This window comes from Perca fluviatilis, chromosome 12 (genome assembly GCF_010015445.1).
Source record: "Perca fluviatilis chromosome 12, GENO_Pfluv_1.0, whole genome shotgun sequence".
In the NCBI taxonomy this organism is placed as follows: domain Eukaryota; kingdom Metazoa; phylum Chordata; class Actinopteri; order Perciformes; family Percidae; genus Perca; species Perca fluviatilis.
Window position 1 is genome coordinate 29120103 of NC_053123.1, and position 16216 is coordinate 29136318.

Below are 16216 nucleotides of genomic sequence, written 5' to 3' on the forward strand. Positions count from 1 at the left end.
ATAGAACACAAAGCTGTAGCCATGACAGTACACAATGATTCAAATATGGATGCTGCTGAAAGAAGCTATGAATTCGAAAATCAGTCACCACAGTTGAAAGATGAGTGTCATCAATTCAGTATCCGACCAAATGTGCCCCCTTCTGTTCCTGAGTTATGTCGTTGAGTAATGGCCAGAAAATTGTTTCTTGCAGAACGTGACGTCACGGTGAAGTCGACCTTTGAGTATAAAATGTCATCATTCCAATATTTTATCCTCATTAAATTTTTGTCGTAATTACTCCTATTCTCGAGTTATGGCCAAAATATTTGTTATGTGAGGCCACAGTGACCTTTGAGCACCAAAATCAATCAGTTGAGTCCAAGTGGACGTTTATGCCAAATTTAAAGAATTTCCGGTTACACTTTACTTGAAGGTATCTACATAAGAGTGACATGACACTGTCATGAACGTGTCATAAACATTATAAGCAGGTCATAAACGTTAATGACGTAAAGCTTCTCTCATTAAGTGTCATTCGGTTTTTGTCACGACAAGTTAGGGTTAGGGTTAGGGTTCGTGTGTCACTGTCATGTCACTCTTATGTAGATACCTTCAAGTAAAGTGTTACCGAATTTCCTTCAGGCGGTCCTGAGATATCACGTTCACAAGAATGGGATGGACAACTAGTAAACACAATGCCTCCAGCCACAGCTGCCGCCAAGACAGAGGCATAAAAACACAACATTGTGGTTTAGCAAGCAGGCAGTCCACAGTTTGGATGTATTTACAGACCACCAACAGCTAGCTTTGTAACTGCTAGCTTTGTAACTGCTAGCCTTGGCCAGTAATTTAATTCCTTATTTTTTCAGGAAGAATTAGATTAAGAGCTTACCATTTTGACTACTTTACAGTTACTGTACTTATCCCCGTAACACTCTTACCAGGAGATGATAGAGGGTTAACATAAGTTTCAATTCTGTGAATTCAGTGGACAGACTTGTGTAAGCTTGGCACAGGGACTGGAGATGTGGAGCTAGCCTTTTCAACAACAAAAAATTAAAACCTTCCGGCAACTCCAAAGTCATCTTTTTTACGTGTTGTTTCTTCTTACCTGGCTAACTAGACACTGGTTAGCTACATGTGACATCAAAAAGGAAAGAAAGAAGAATTGTAACATGCTAGTGAGTACTAATGACCAGCACAGTATACAGCACACTCACAGTTCCCACGTTTGATTCTCTGGACTACTGCTTGCTACAGCCACTTTATTTATGTGCATCCTTTCCAGCTCAATCCACAGCAGGAAGTTGAGGAAATCTGATCCAGGAGCAGGGAGGAAATAAACAGGGGAGGGGAGAGATGGCGCACAGATAAAAGTTGAGGAGGAGCAGGGTGATGGGATGGGCTGACACCGGGGGCCTTCGTACATGAATCCTGTTCCTGGCAGTAGCTCCAGTCATCGCTGCTCTGATAGTTATCCATCTTGATCCGGCTGACAAGAATGGACTTTTGACCCCAACTTTTCTTAAAAATTCAGACAGAATTTGACTTTGTCTTTCCACAACAGCACATTTGGAAAGTCTAAGATTTTCTTTGTTCCATTTGCTGTGCGTAATTTACACCTTGACGTCAGAACAGGAGGCACGCAGTGTTTTTGAGTACAAATGTTTGTTCAAAAATCACATATGTTAAGAGTCCAGCTGTTATTTCTCTCTCGCTTTCTCGCCTAAATTGCTTCCTTGCTAAAAGTTGAAATAAAAAAAATGTTGCTTAAAATATCTGTGAGAGAAAACAAGCTAATTCACAAGAGTGATGTCAGCGGTGGGCATTTTAATGAAGTGAAACTAAACAAACTTGAATAAGCTTGGTGTAATTGTTTTAGGGCTGTCCCGAATACCATTTTTGGGTCTTTGAAGCTTCAGTGAGAAATCTTAGATTATAGTCAACTGTTTGACGTGATGGTGGGGGGACCGTGGGGGGATAATGACCCAAAATGACACTGATGTGTCTCCCATCATTCGCCGAACTTTTGCCAGTGGGTGAGTGAGGAGGAGCTACTCGTGCTGCTGTGAAACAAAGGCGGTGGTTGAAGAATTTCCCTTTAATCAGAACACTCGCTTAACGTAGCAGAGCCTCAATGTTTTTGGAACTTAACCACGAAATGCGAGCAGGCAAGAAAGCTTTCACAGCAGCTCTCTCTCTCTTTCAGTTAAAGACTAAACCGGGTAATGCTGTAGATGCAATGTCTGTATTACAATGATACATTACTATAGGCTGTCTCTGTGTGTCTGTCTCCGTTGTCTGTGCAGAACAAAAGCCAGAGCAGATACACAGTGACTCAGAGAACTGAAGTTTCATCACTGAGGTCAGAAGTGCCCAAGGCGTCTTTCAGTCACTCCGGGTAACCCTGGCTGATTGCATTAACTGCGGCAAATGGATTTAAAAGCTTTAGTTTATTGCGCCAGAGAAAGCAACTGCCATAAACAATTAGTTGTATGATAAACATGCCGGCACGCATACACACTGACAAAGGCACGCTAGCGCACATACACACTTTACGGCACGCAGACACTGAGGCACATAAATGCATACCTCTCTGAAACTAGAGCGCTCCTCTCTGAGTCCGGTTTCCAAATAGCAATAGCTGGAAAAGATAATTTAATAAAGGTTCAAACCTGAGGGACAACGCCAGAGCACAAAGATTCCATCACACATGTCCAAACATGCACGACGTGAGTGAATTCACACAAATATTAAGAATTATTTAAGATTATTATTTTTGGGGCATTTTAGGCCTTTATTTGTATAGGACAGCTGAAGACATGAAAGGGGAGAGAGAGGGGGAATGACATGCCGCCACGTCGAGGAGTAAACCTCTACCTCTACCAGGTGAGCTACCCTGGCACCCAGAAATATTTACATTTTAGACTAAAACTGTCCCTGAATGGTGAAGCTAGTGGTCCGCACATTTTACTGTACACATACATACATACACATACAAATGCATGCATGTGTGTATACATGTTTTAGTCTCATATTAATTTGGACCAAATGGAAGCAGGAAACAACAACAAACTTAGAGCGAGCAAGTTAGAGAAACATTTGTTCCGGGCAACAAGGCAGGCCTGCTTGGTTCGTTCATGGAATGATTGTAAAATTTTACGATATACGTTTACGGTATTTTCTCTCTAATTGGAACGTTTTAGGACAGATTGGTGGGATTGCTGTGGACGAAGTACACACGGCGGTGATACACTGGTAAGAGCCAATGAGGTTTAACCATGTATCCAGCTCATTTAAATAGCTCACATTACTGTATAGTGTGAACAGTTCACTTTAGTTAATATTGTATGTATTTAGTATAGAATGTATTTGTGGTGTAGCCAGAACTTAAACCACAGCACTGCTATAGAGCACTCAAAGCTCAGTTTTTATCCAAGAGCCATCACGGAACTGAACAAAATCAAACATTTCCCCACCTTGGTGTCATGAAATAGATGTGCAATAAAACAACATGTGCAATCCTGTTTCCATGCTTTTAAAATGCTTGTTCATATATTTATTGACTAGGATGACTGTGCCCGAGTATTAGGGCTGGGTATCATCAAAAATATTCGATACCACTACCGATACCAATACCGTGACTTCGATACCGGTTCCTAAACAATACTTTTTTTTTTTCGATACCAATTTTATAAAACAAAAAGAAATAACATTACGGCGCAAATCTTTTTACTTATTTTTCAGCTCCTAATACGTGAGCCCTGTCTCTGCGTAACAGAGTTTTTCCTGCCTGTCTCTGCGACGTGTAACGTTAGACAGCCAATCACAGACATTATTAGATCTTAGTAGAAGCATGCTGCGTGCTTATTGGCTCACTGACGCTGATGAGATTTACTCTTTAGGGATTGAAAGGGTGTTGAATGACGAGGCATTTTTCGATACTTAATACTTTAGAGGCAATTCGGTCGGTGCCTAAAAAGTATTGAATTCGGTACCCAGCCCTAACCAGTGTATGTTAGAGTATTTATTTGTGTATTTATTACTTTTATATTCAGTTACGGCACAGAAAATGTCATTGTACACAAGCTTGTGCAATGACAATGAAGTCTTTTCTATTCTGTGGAGATGGGTCTGGCAATGTGAGACCGGTCTCATACGGAGGAAAGGGAAATATGGGCATATTGCAATAATCATCCTGGTATTTCTCTATATCATTATGTAACATTATCTATAAAATATAAATCCCCTGAAACTTAAAGGGGTGATAGAATGATTACATAGGGTATTTCACACTGTTCCTTATGGTCTCCTAATGGGGTATGTAACATTGGTTGGGCTGAAAATGGCCTGGATGATATTTTATTGGCCCTTATGCATCCCTGTGTTTTGGCCCTGTTTGTAACAAGAGCTTTTCTTCCAAATATGGTATGCTCATGAATATTTAGATGAGCTGCGCGCTGATTAGTTGAGCGAATCCCCATACACACACATTAGAGACGCGACAGAATCTCATATTCCAAACACTGCAATGTTTCAATACCAAATTCACTTCTGAGACTTTTTTATGCGAGAAATCAACTATATAAAGCTCAAATATGGGCCGTTTTACAAAAATTGATGGCTAATTGCAAATTTGGTAAGACTTGTCGGACTTTAGGAGCTCCACACAGTCTGACGACGGCAGCCTGCTGGGCTCCATAACCAGGGCAAAGTCACTTTAGATACTGCACTGCCGGCATAACTATAATTATTATAGTTTGAATTTCGTCACGGCACTTATATCACAGCTACCCCAAGGTCTTACAAAGCTAACAAAAGCTAACAGTCCGATTTGAATTTAAGGCATTTTTATGAAGGTGAGGGGTCTTGTTAGAAGGAGCAGCTAGCTAGCTAGCTATATGTCCCATTCAATACAATGGGAAAATATCGCGGCTAACTAGCTACACTTTCGGCATAACTATAGTATATTTACAGTTTGAATTTCGTCACGCCACTTATATAACATCTACCCCAATGTCTTATAAAGCTAACTGTTATGTCCGATTTCAAATTAAGGCATTTCAAGGCACACTGTCTGTGTTTGTTTGTTTTTACTATGGCTGCAGCATGGGTTAAGTGCCCAAGACAAATTTCCCACGATGTGGGACAATAAAGTTAATCTTGAATCTTGATGTAAAACAAACAGGAGCACATTGGAAAAGCCTAAAGTAGATAATGATTATGATTATGTAATGATTTTTATTTCCCCCCCAATAATCGATTGAGTAACCTTTTTATATACGCATTGTAATACAACTCCAGCACAAACTAACATCAACTCCTTTCTGACATAATTAAAATGTGGTACAGGGCTATTAGGTTGTATTACAGTGTACAGGGGTTTATGTTTTTTTTGTGTCTGTGTAATAAGATAATGAAAATCCCTTCAAGTGAGGACAGTTTATCATCAACACTTCTTTAAGAGGCTACTTTGGGATTACGACTCGGATTTAGGTCAAGAGTTGATACCGAAGATTGAAGATTTACAACACAAATGGAGCTGATGGATGCAAAAGCTCTTAGAAGTACACTTATACAAACTTGTGTTTCTGCTTGTGTGTGCCCACTGCAGCGTATAGATGTCTGCTCTGTGTTTTGTGGGTGAAAACACTTCTGCATGTCGATGGAACGGTGCTTTGGACTGAACTGAGAGAAGACAGGGCGGTGGGGTCAACAGCTAATGTGGTCTTAATGGTGGAGGCACTGGTTAGGGGAACTGTAGTCTCGCTTTGCCAGTCCAGCCATACGTCCACACAGCATTCCGGGATGGGAGAAAAACGTGCTCTGGTTTATTGGCATTTCTTTAAACCAATCACAATCGCCATGGGCGGCGCTAAGCTCCGCACGGAGCTGCTGTAAAATAGTTGTGCGAAAGAAAACTCAGATTGGACAGATAGCTGTCTCAATTTACCCTGCAGAGATCTGGTGAGCAGTTAACCATAGTCCTCAGAAATTGACCGGAGTTTAGAATTCCAACACAAAAAAAGCGGAAGGTACCGGACATCCGGCTGGAAAGAAAGAAATCCGGCGGGATTTCTGGCGGCAACGGAGCAATCCCGGGGTTGAACGTCATGGATATAGACCAGAGGAAGTGTACTGTGTTGTAAGTATGTTATCAAAGGATGCTATGTTCTAAAGGGGCACTACGGTAATTTAGTGGTTAGCATGTCTGTCGCTCAACAGCAAGTAGGAAGTGCTTAGTACCAGTTCTATCCAGGGCAGGGCCTTTCTGTGTGGATGTACTTTTTCTCCTTGTGTTTGCGTGGGTTTCCTCCCACCACCAAAAACATTTATGTTAGATTAGTGCCCTATTACCAAAAAGCACTGGCAGAAAGACTGGAGATGGGTTAAATGCCGATGAGGATAAACAATAATTGTAATTCTTTTCCTTAAAATGCAGTATTAAGTGCAAAGACCGATCACCTACCAAGAGGTAAAGTCCGTCAACTTACAGACACACACAAAACTGAAAGTGACTAATATGAGTCACCCCTGTTCCTTCTATAGATTTTCAAACTGTCTTCCTTTTCTCCTGTCTTTTGCTCTTCCCGTCCTCCAGCCTTTACTTCAGTACAGCCCTGAGATCTCCATGGAAACAAGGTTCAGTTCAGTCAGCAGAGATGTAGAGACAAAGTTAAGTGAAAGAGACAGAAGTGGGATGAATCGACTAAACCTTGGCAGAAGCATAGAGTGGGTTGTTTTCTAATGTTTGTGGACATCCGATGCAAAGTCAACCAGCAGCTGGAGGAAACTCATCCTGGAGATTAGCTAAACATCGTAAAAAGGTTTACTCTAAAACAATAAACTGAATTAAGAGCATGTATAAATCCAACTTTTTCATCACATTTTGATTATTGACTGTATACAGTTGTATACATTCATGCTCCATCTAGAGACAAAATATTGTGAGAGGATTATCATCTTTTTGTTTTATTGCATGAATGCCAATAATCAACTTTAATACATGATATGGTGGCCTTCACGGTCATTTATTTAAATTTTCGGATTCCAGTTGAAACATTTTATAAGACATTCCTGCTGGTTGCAACACATTCTCACTCCCATCGCGTAAAATACGGACGCTTGGTCAGGTGCCTTTGGCGTTGTTATTGACGCTAAAAGTCTCCTTTAGCGTCATATCTAAACGCGCTTTATCTAAACGCGCTTGGTCGGGACTATTGGCGTCACTTTTGACGCAGTTAGGTTAAAGAAAAGGTTGTGGGTGGGCTTATAACAAGGTACGTTTCCATGACACACAGGACAAGAACGGGACAGTTGGGTTTAGGAAAAGAAGAACGAGACAGCTAGGTTTAGGAAAAGAAGAACGAGACAGTTGGGTTTAGGAAAAGAAGAACGAGACAGTTGGGTTTAGGAAAAGAAGAACGGGACAGTTGGGTTTAGGAAAAGGAAGAACGGGACAGTTGGGTTTAGTAAAGGAAGAACGAGACAGTTGGGTTTAGTAAAGGAAGAACAGGACAGTTGGGTTTAGTAAAGGAAGAACGGGACAGTTGGGTTTAGTAAAAGAAGAACGGGACAGTTGGGTTTAGGAAACGTGACATGCAGGACACGATCCCCGGTCTCCTGGGTGAAAGTCCTGTGTTGTTTGACCCATCCACCCCCCCAACCACCCCTCCCTATGCAGATTTTCGGGCTTCCATACTACTCGCTACCGTTGTCGCTCTTAGTGCTACGTCATCTTCAAGCGCCGTGTGGATGCTGCTCTCCCCCACTGCGTTCTACACACACGCTGAAGGGTGCTTTTTGCGTCGTATCTGACGCTGACAGCTACTGCCCAAACATCCGGATTTTACGAGTTCGGAGTGAGAACGGGTTGCTGCTGTTGGTTGATTTTTTTTTTGCTCTTGTGTAACAAAACACCAGATAGAATGCAAGAAGAAAAGAGAAATGGTGACGTAAGAAATGTCCTTGCCTGGATATGAACCTTGTAAGTCACAAATACACTAACATCATGCACCAAACCAAACTGTACACTTAAGTAGGAGGCATTTTGATGAAAAACATGACTCCATAAAGAAAGTGCACAAGCATTAGCTAGTCAAATAAAAAAAACTAAAGCGAAAAAGAAACTGAAACGATAAACAGGAAGCGTCATTCATCCGCTTTGACTCACCTTGCATGCAAAATTTGAGCTCTTTAGCGTCAGTGACGGTGCTGGCTGGCATCCTTTCAGGAACCTTCTTGCTCATGCGGTTGTAGTTCCTCCTCTTCTTTGTCTCGCCCCACAGATTGGAGCCGCCGTGCATGCTGGGAATGTTGAGCACAGCGATGCCCTCTAAGGAAGTGTTGCTGAGGTCCATGATGATCCCGTCGCACTGGGGGGGGGAATCAATCGAGGAGACCAAAAAGAAAGAAAGAAAGAAAACGGACAAAAGAAAGAATGATTATGAAGAAACATTTCTGCAACTAACGATTATTTGGATTGTTGATTGTCACAGCCCCCCCCCCACCCCTGTTGAAGATCTCTGCTCTAAGTGATGGGACTGCTGAACGTACACATGCAGAGGAGCGCAATCGTTGGGCCAGGGTGTAGGGTTTGACAATGGCTTGGGGTTACGAAGGACCAGGTCCTTTCACTTTTAGCTGCTGACCCCGTCCACCGCAGTACATAGCTTAGCTTCCGTGTCGGTACTCCTGCCTGTTTCTCCAAACTGGGGGCGTGCCGACCGCCATCTATTGGAGCTAACACACTGACTACGAGAAGTACCTCGTACAACCACACTTCAAAAAACTCTTTAAGGTCATAGTAATACAAGCCCAACAGTTAATGCAGCTGCTTTAAAAGCTATCAAGACAACAACTGCACTTTCTCTATCCATTTCTGCCTCTGACTATGCTCACCAGGTGTTCATTTTCTACACACTGTGGTTTAGCAACTCTCATGGTGCCTTCCAAAGGTTACCTGCCACTTTACACTTTACATCTCTACCAACTCTCTCTTTCTCTGGATTTCTCAGTATGGCTATGTTCAGAAGACTGTGTCGTCCGGTGACTTTCCCGCGCAGAAACTCAAGTGAAGGTAATTACCTCTTCTGAAGAGTCCATCATGTTTTTTTAATCCTCCGTGTCCTCCTTGGCTACTAGCAACTGCGTGGAGGAGGTGTGGGGGCGCGTGCGCAATCACGGAAGGCTTGTATCATTACTTAAAATTCCTCACTGGGGCGACAGAAACTACGCACTATAACTTAAAAAAAAAAGGTAAATGTTGACATACACGGGACACAAACTCGTCTCCCGGGTGAAAGTCCTGTTTGTTTGACCCATCCACCAATCCAAGAGTCCAATATTGACACAGATGGGTGATCCAGTTTACCAATCGACGATAACGGCCTACTGAGCCAACTAGGAGCCAGAGTAGGCCATACCGCCTCATATCGGTAGTGATAACAACCGATTCAATCAGCTGATACCATTCAAAGCGGGTGACTAATGAAATCTTGAATATTGTTGTCTGACAATCAATATTACAAAAAAAAAGATTCCAAAGATGGTCAAATTGGATTTTTTTAATCAATTAAACACATGAAGAGTGTTGGGCATGAACCCTTTGAGATGAAACGCTTGCTCAGTGAGTCTTTTTGCTGTGCCTAAAACATCCAGGTGACAGATTATGCAGCGCTGCATGACAGAATGAGGCAATCAGTGACTTTATGGAGCATTAATCTGATGGTGTACTATGAATAGCCCATCTCATTAATATGAGAAAACTGCTTTGTTGTAAATCTCTGCAGCACATAAAAGAATAGCAGCATCTTAAAAGTCTTTCAGCGATAAGACAGAAAAGCTAACTTGTTGACATGTACTGTTTTTGTTTGTTTGTTGTTGCATCAAATATGGTATATTCTTGGGTATTTAAAGATATGTTTTCTCATTTCTGTCAGTAAAACAACCAATCACTTTTTGATCAGACTGTGACTCACCTCGACTTCTATGCATTCGTTAAGTTTCTTGCAGGTGGCAGATATGGTCTCAGTGGTGCCAAACTCAAAGTACCAGAGCTTGTTCTTCATTCTGAGGAGCGAGAGGGGAAACAGAGAACAGATATGTTTTTTTGACATTAGACAATATGCCCAAACCTAACTTGCACATGAGTACAGTGTCGTGAGCCTACAGCGGGATTTGTTTCGGGTGCAGTGGACACATATTGAAGCTATCTGGTGCCTTGAGTCATGTCACATTTTGGATGTGACAGCTCAGGACAGCTAGCGGCTGTGTGACCACAGAGGTCAAAGCTCCATCGATGCACCCTAAAGCCTTAAAGTTTAGACAATGGCCCTGGCAGTATTGGTTTCTGGATACTGAAGCACAGAAAGTTAACGCCGCCATCTGTCAAAAAGGCTGCCCTGCTGTCGTCCGCTCTTTCATCAAAACAATCCACAAAGTTGCATCAGTGCCAAGAGTTGAAATGTCAACATTGCCTCTGGAGGAGACACAGGGTGGAACATTGCTGGTGTGCGATCACGGTAAATATTATTGTGATTCGCAACACTCAAAGCAACCCACAGGACTGACTGAGCAATGGTTGACTTCTGCCCTGCAGAGGATTTGTCAGAGGTGACCTGATTGATGGCGGCTCTGTTTATATCCTGATGTCATTTGTTGTACTTTTGGGACTGGACAGTGGCTGAACAACACGGTTTACAGTCAAGGTGAAACTTCTGAGTTTATAACAGTGAGGGGTGGAGGGAGAAGCAACCAGCGAACCAGCTATCTGAAGAGAACTGAAGGTAACTGTGGAAATTCTGTCACGAAAAGGAGAAGAATCATTATCATATATCACAATATTTCCCAATCAGCGGTCCTGCACTGTTGGTTTGTCTCTGTAAGTTGTCTAAAGTATTTGATTTGAACCTTTCCAAGAGTGAGCAAAGACACTGTTGAACCTGTGCCAAAAGCAATCATATGGATTTGTAGTTCTTTAAAGACAGCACTGCCACCCTCTTCCCACCACACTTCACACCAACTCAATCCAAGGTTCAAAGTGTCAAAAATGAGTCTGCATAATGTGAAAAAAATAAATAAAAAACAAGTGTCTACAGCTATGCCAGCAGCTCTGAGAGGCTGTACTTAGGCTAAGAGGCAATCATAACCCCCGTCTCTGTTCAAAGAGATTTGAACATTTTATCCGAAGAAATTCCCTCAAGGTGTTTCTGAGATATCGCGTTCAGAAGAATGGGACGTACAGACGTACGTTTTGGACAGATAACCCGAAAACATGATGCCTCTGGCCACGTCTGTCACCAGCGCAGAGGAATAAAAACTGAAATACCTGAAAAAAACCATAACTGACACAGCCTGCATCACTCTACAAATTACACTCATATCATAATATGGACATGCTGCTGATACTGACAACACAGCTATTGACACAACAGCTCGGTAACATGTGGGTATACCAGTGCCAGGGTGATGTTATTGGCAAAAACACATTAGTCTACAATGCATCAGTACAGTGGATATGCGCACAAATCTGATACTGAGTATTTCACAAAAGCATGTTTAAAGTGGCTCTAAGAAAGGTTTTTATATATTACCGTAATTTACCATTTTTTTGGGATCAATAAAAAAATCTGTCTATTGAAATCTTTTATTTTGTATGACCAAGGAAACAAGAGCATGTTTTACATAGCTCCCCTGATATTTATACGTTGATTGTATTGTCTGCAGTTGCTGTCATGTAGATGCGTTATGTTTTTATCGTCTGTGACTTTTAACATATATAAAGACCCCAGTGCAGTGTTGAATGTGTTTAGTCATCAAATGAACTCAATTAACCAATCGATCGATCAATCAATCAATCAATCAATGTACCACCTTGGCACTGAGAACAAGAAGAGTACATTTAAACATGACACAACTCAAAGTAAGCGGTGCACAGTTTGCAAGGTTTCACTCGTGCACACTGAAATAATTCAGGAGATAAAACTCAACATGGACTCAAACTGTACAACGGACGTCAAACCAAGCATTTCAATAATTCAGAACTGTTTATTTTACTTAATATGTAGCCTGAATGTCTTTTAAGCCTCCCCACTTCACATGTTTTTCTCCCTGCTAATTGTCTTTTTGTCCCTTGTTCGCTCTCTTTCACCTTAATACCTCCCCAGAAACCTCTGCCGCTGTCAAATCAGGGGATTATGAGCATATTTGAGCTCACAATTAGGAACAGTTGTGATTTTCAATGAGGCGCACTGCCTAACCTCATTAAGCTGCTTCCACTTGAGACGGTCTGTAAAAAAAAAAATGCAATTAACTCGTGTTTCTTCCCTCTCGTATGGACACAGAGTGCAACAGGGAGACAGACTACTTCCATAAGCCTTTCCTCCATTATTCCCATGTTTATGCACCAAAACTAGTGAAATGCTGGAACAAAAAGGCTGTTAAAAAAATCTTAAATAAAAGAGGGTATTTATTCCAATTATGACAACATGTTTTTATCCCATTTTTACACTCCAGTTAAGCGTGTAAGGCTGTTTCCCGAACAAAGCAGAGTCCTTATAAATTCTATTCATCTTTAATGAATACAGTCGGTTTGTAAGATAACTTGTCTCTTTCAAAAAGAGAATTTCAAAGACCTGGGGGAGTCACACGCCGCCTGAAAGAAAACAGAGATAGCCTCTAAAATAGGGTGGAAGGTGGAACCATGTTGTTATAAAAACACTGTTCAGCAAAAGCTCGGGGCTCCAAAGCTCTCCAGCTACTGTATCCAGCCATCTCTCCCCCATTGTGCCCCTTGCTACCCCTCCCTGCAGATAAGCATCTCCTTTAATCCCCAATATGTGCAGTGGCCTTGTGACCCCACCAACTCTTTCCTGCCCCTCCTCTTCCTCACCCTCATCTTTCTCATACATCTTGCATTAAGATATGGAGGTTGAGTTTTGACATCACTTTTTTTCATGTGATATGGAACCACCCTCATCACCACTGAGAGGCAAATACAAACCCTATATGGATCAGAGTTTCTGCAGGTTTCACCCATAGACAGTATATAAACTGGACCAACAGAGCCCGTTGCTCTGGACGGAGACCAGTGAAGGATATTAGAAGCACTTTTCCGGTGAGCGCTGAGCGTTACTGCGCAGCCTCCAACTGAGAGAGACGACGTAAATGTGACGTGAGCAACCGGTCTGAAAGTTGTAAGTCTTCTGGTAGCTGTGCCAAGAGAAATCTCAATCATTCCGGATCTTGCAGAGACGGAGAGTGTAGGTATATGTAAGGAGATAACATAGGCACAGGTTAATTATTGCTAACTAAAATGCTAGTTAACATTAGTAATTAAACTTAAACAGCTCATGTAAGTCGGAACTGCCTGCGAGCTTCTCCTGTACTGTACGGTAATTCCTCTACTATGCAACAGTTTGGTGTTTGGTGTTTGGTGTTCCTTTAAGACCTTTTTAAGACCATTATGAATGTAATTTAAGACCTTTATCACAACATTAACTAAGCCCTAAATTAAAAAAGTATCGCTAAACTTGCACTTCCCCAAAGCTAAAGAATAAAATCAGTTTTTTATGCCTGTGGTACAATCTGAAAGAGACTCGCGCCAATCACATCAAAGCTGATTGGCTGCAAAATAAGTTGCATGTTGGTCTCATTTGTAGTCGTAATACAGCGAAATTATATGTGGACTAGCGACAGAAAGAACGACAACACCACGGAATGAGCATTAGAGGTAGCGTCGCATGGACTTCGGAAAATTTAGACCCGTTTAAAATTATTTAAGACCTAGAACACAATAGGTCAGCGAATTTAGAAATTTTAGACTTTTTAAGACCCCGTGGAAACCCTGTGGATGTTCGGATGGTGAAGCTACAAAACCAGGATGAAGACAAACTGTTAAACACCATAAACGACAATGATCCACACAACATATCGTGGGCAGAGCTGTCTGTGGAAATTGAAATTTATCCAAAAGAGTTCCTGCGTTGTCTGTGTGAGTTTTCTGTCCACAGGATTGTGAAAAATAATTCCATTTCTGTACGTTACGCTTAGTTGTGTTGTTCCCAGTTACAACAACAATGAATTTTGAATTTGAAAAGGCTCTCATGGGTGCCTCTGACTGGCCTTTTCTCCGTAGCAACACAAGTAGTCATTTGATTTATTGTTCACATGAAACATATGAAATATTGATTGATAAAACTCAGCGTAACATCTCCATTTATGCCTTTACTGTAGATGGTGTGTAGTCAGCTGAATTCCACAATAATCATGATTTATTGATCAGGTAAAGTCAGTTAGGATGTGCCTATAAGACACATGCTGTTAAGGGCTTAAAATTGCTCCCCTCAGGGAAATTGTTAAGTTGCAGTTGTTTCACAGTTAAATTTAAGGCAAACATTTGAGTAAGAAAAAACTAATTGTCAATAAGTCTATAAAGTAACATAGCTAAAGTTCAAGAAATGAAGATAAGTAAAAGTGAAGTAATATTAAGTTAAAAAGGTTATGTAAAGAGACATTTATCGAAAAAAAAAAAAGTATGGTTTATGGTCAACTGTTACACCTTAACAGAAGTTAGAAGTTAAGATTTTTTCCCCACCGCCAAGCATCTGCCACTACCGATTGTGTAGACTGACATATTATATTTGTCCAGTTCACTCTGTCTTCCATTCTCCTCATGTCTGTTTTGAGGTGTTCCATAATGGATGCCTCCGACAAATATTACGATAAACAATATTTTGGCCTAATAGGATCTCCAACAATGAACTGTACAAGAAAACGGGAAGCCGGAGCATCACCAAGGAGATTACGCACAGACGCCTGAGATGGCTAAGACATGTTTTGAGGATGGCGCAGGACAGCATCACAAAAGTCGCCTTAAGATGGACACCACCTGGCAAAAGAAAACCTGGGAGGCCCAAAACCACTTGGCGCAGAACTGTGACACAAAAGCTGGGAGAGATGAACCTGTCATGGGGAGAGGACCAACATGCTGCCAGGGACCGAATGCAAATAAAAATGCATAGGGGACGAAGAGGAGTAAGTAAGTAAGTTCACTCTGTAACAACATTTACAGCAAACATAAAAACATGATGTTTTTACATAACCAAATATATGTATTTTTTTTAAAAGCCTAAAGGGTTTTTTACAGTTGACGCATTCAAGCTGGCACGCGACATCGTGACGTCATAATGATGTAATATCCGGCCGGCATGTCCGATTTATGGTGCGCGAGCCAAGGTCGTGCACAGCTTCTTTTTTTTTTCAGCGGCGCACGACAAAGCGGAAACAGGAGGCCTGAATGAGTTCGCCGACAACCGGATGCCAGGACTCTCAGAGTGACGGCAAGTCTCTCTGGTAAACTCACTGGGTTAAGATGAGTTCTTTTATGGCAAATGAAGAGCTTGATCCGACCAAGTAGGTCATCCAATCAAATCGAAGCATTGACGGCAATGCTGCTGCCAGTTCTGCCGTTGTTTACCTTTTTCTTCTTCTTCTAGTCAGTAGAAAGAGCAACGTCGGTAGCCTTTGCTCATTAGCGCCACCGCTGTTCAGGAGAAGACAGCTGTCAGTACCCGATCCGTTCCACCGGCACGATCCGTTCTGCGCATGTGCAAGATGACACGTATGCCATGACGTAGGCGCAGATGATAATGCTGCGTTCATTCCACCACCACCTTGGAATAACGGCACCGCTTCCACCTGCACGATCCGTTCTGCGCATGCGCAAGATGTTCACACGCTAGCCTCCAGCTAACGTTAGTTAGCTAATAGCTAATTCGGCGGACCGCTAGGTGATTATAGCGGTAGCTAACGGTTAATTCGGCGGACCGCTAGGTGATTATAGCGGTCTGCCGTTAGCCTCCACCGGGAAGCTAACGTTAGTTTAGCTAACGGTTAATTTGGCTAACCGCTAGCTGATTGCAGCGATCTGCCGTTAGCCTCCACAGTACGTTAACATATATAACAGCTGTTACGTCAGTTCTACTTTACTTGTGCTCATTTAAAATACAATCACTCAATACTTGTCTTTATTGTTATTACTGTAAAGTCTTAATTTAGCTGTAGCTGCGTCTAGTATATAATCAGCTTGAAGAATGTAAAGCAACTACAAGGAGCTTTCATTTTGTGTTGATTTGGCGGCCCCTGTGGACAAAGGCGGTAGTGTTTCTTTTTTGTGATCTAATTTGTATTTCTATTTAAAACAAACAAAAGCGTACAGAACAGTCGCAGTGTC

General features: G+C 41.8%; 1 protein-coding gene across 5 annotated transcripts in view; it reads right to left on the reverse strand.

Annotated features, from left to right (window-relative positions):
* Window positions 1–16216, reverse strand: part of LOC120569606 (diacylglycerol kinase beta) — a 123516-nt gene that overhangs the window by 12973 nt on the left and 94327 nt on the right. For all 5 annotated transcript variants that reach the window (XM_039817539.1, XM_039817541.1, XM_039817542.1 and 2 more), the window contains 2 exons: window positions 9963–10053; window positions 8156–8357 (listed from right to left, as the gene is read on the reverse strand). In XM_039817539.1, coding sequence (XP_039673473.1) covers window positions 8156–8357; window positions 9963–10053 — 293 coding nt within the window. The remainder of the gene's footprint in view (window positions 1–8155; window positions 8358–9962; window positions 10054–16216) is intronic.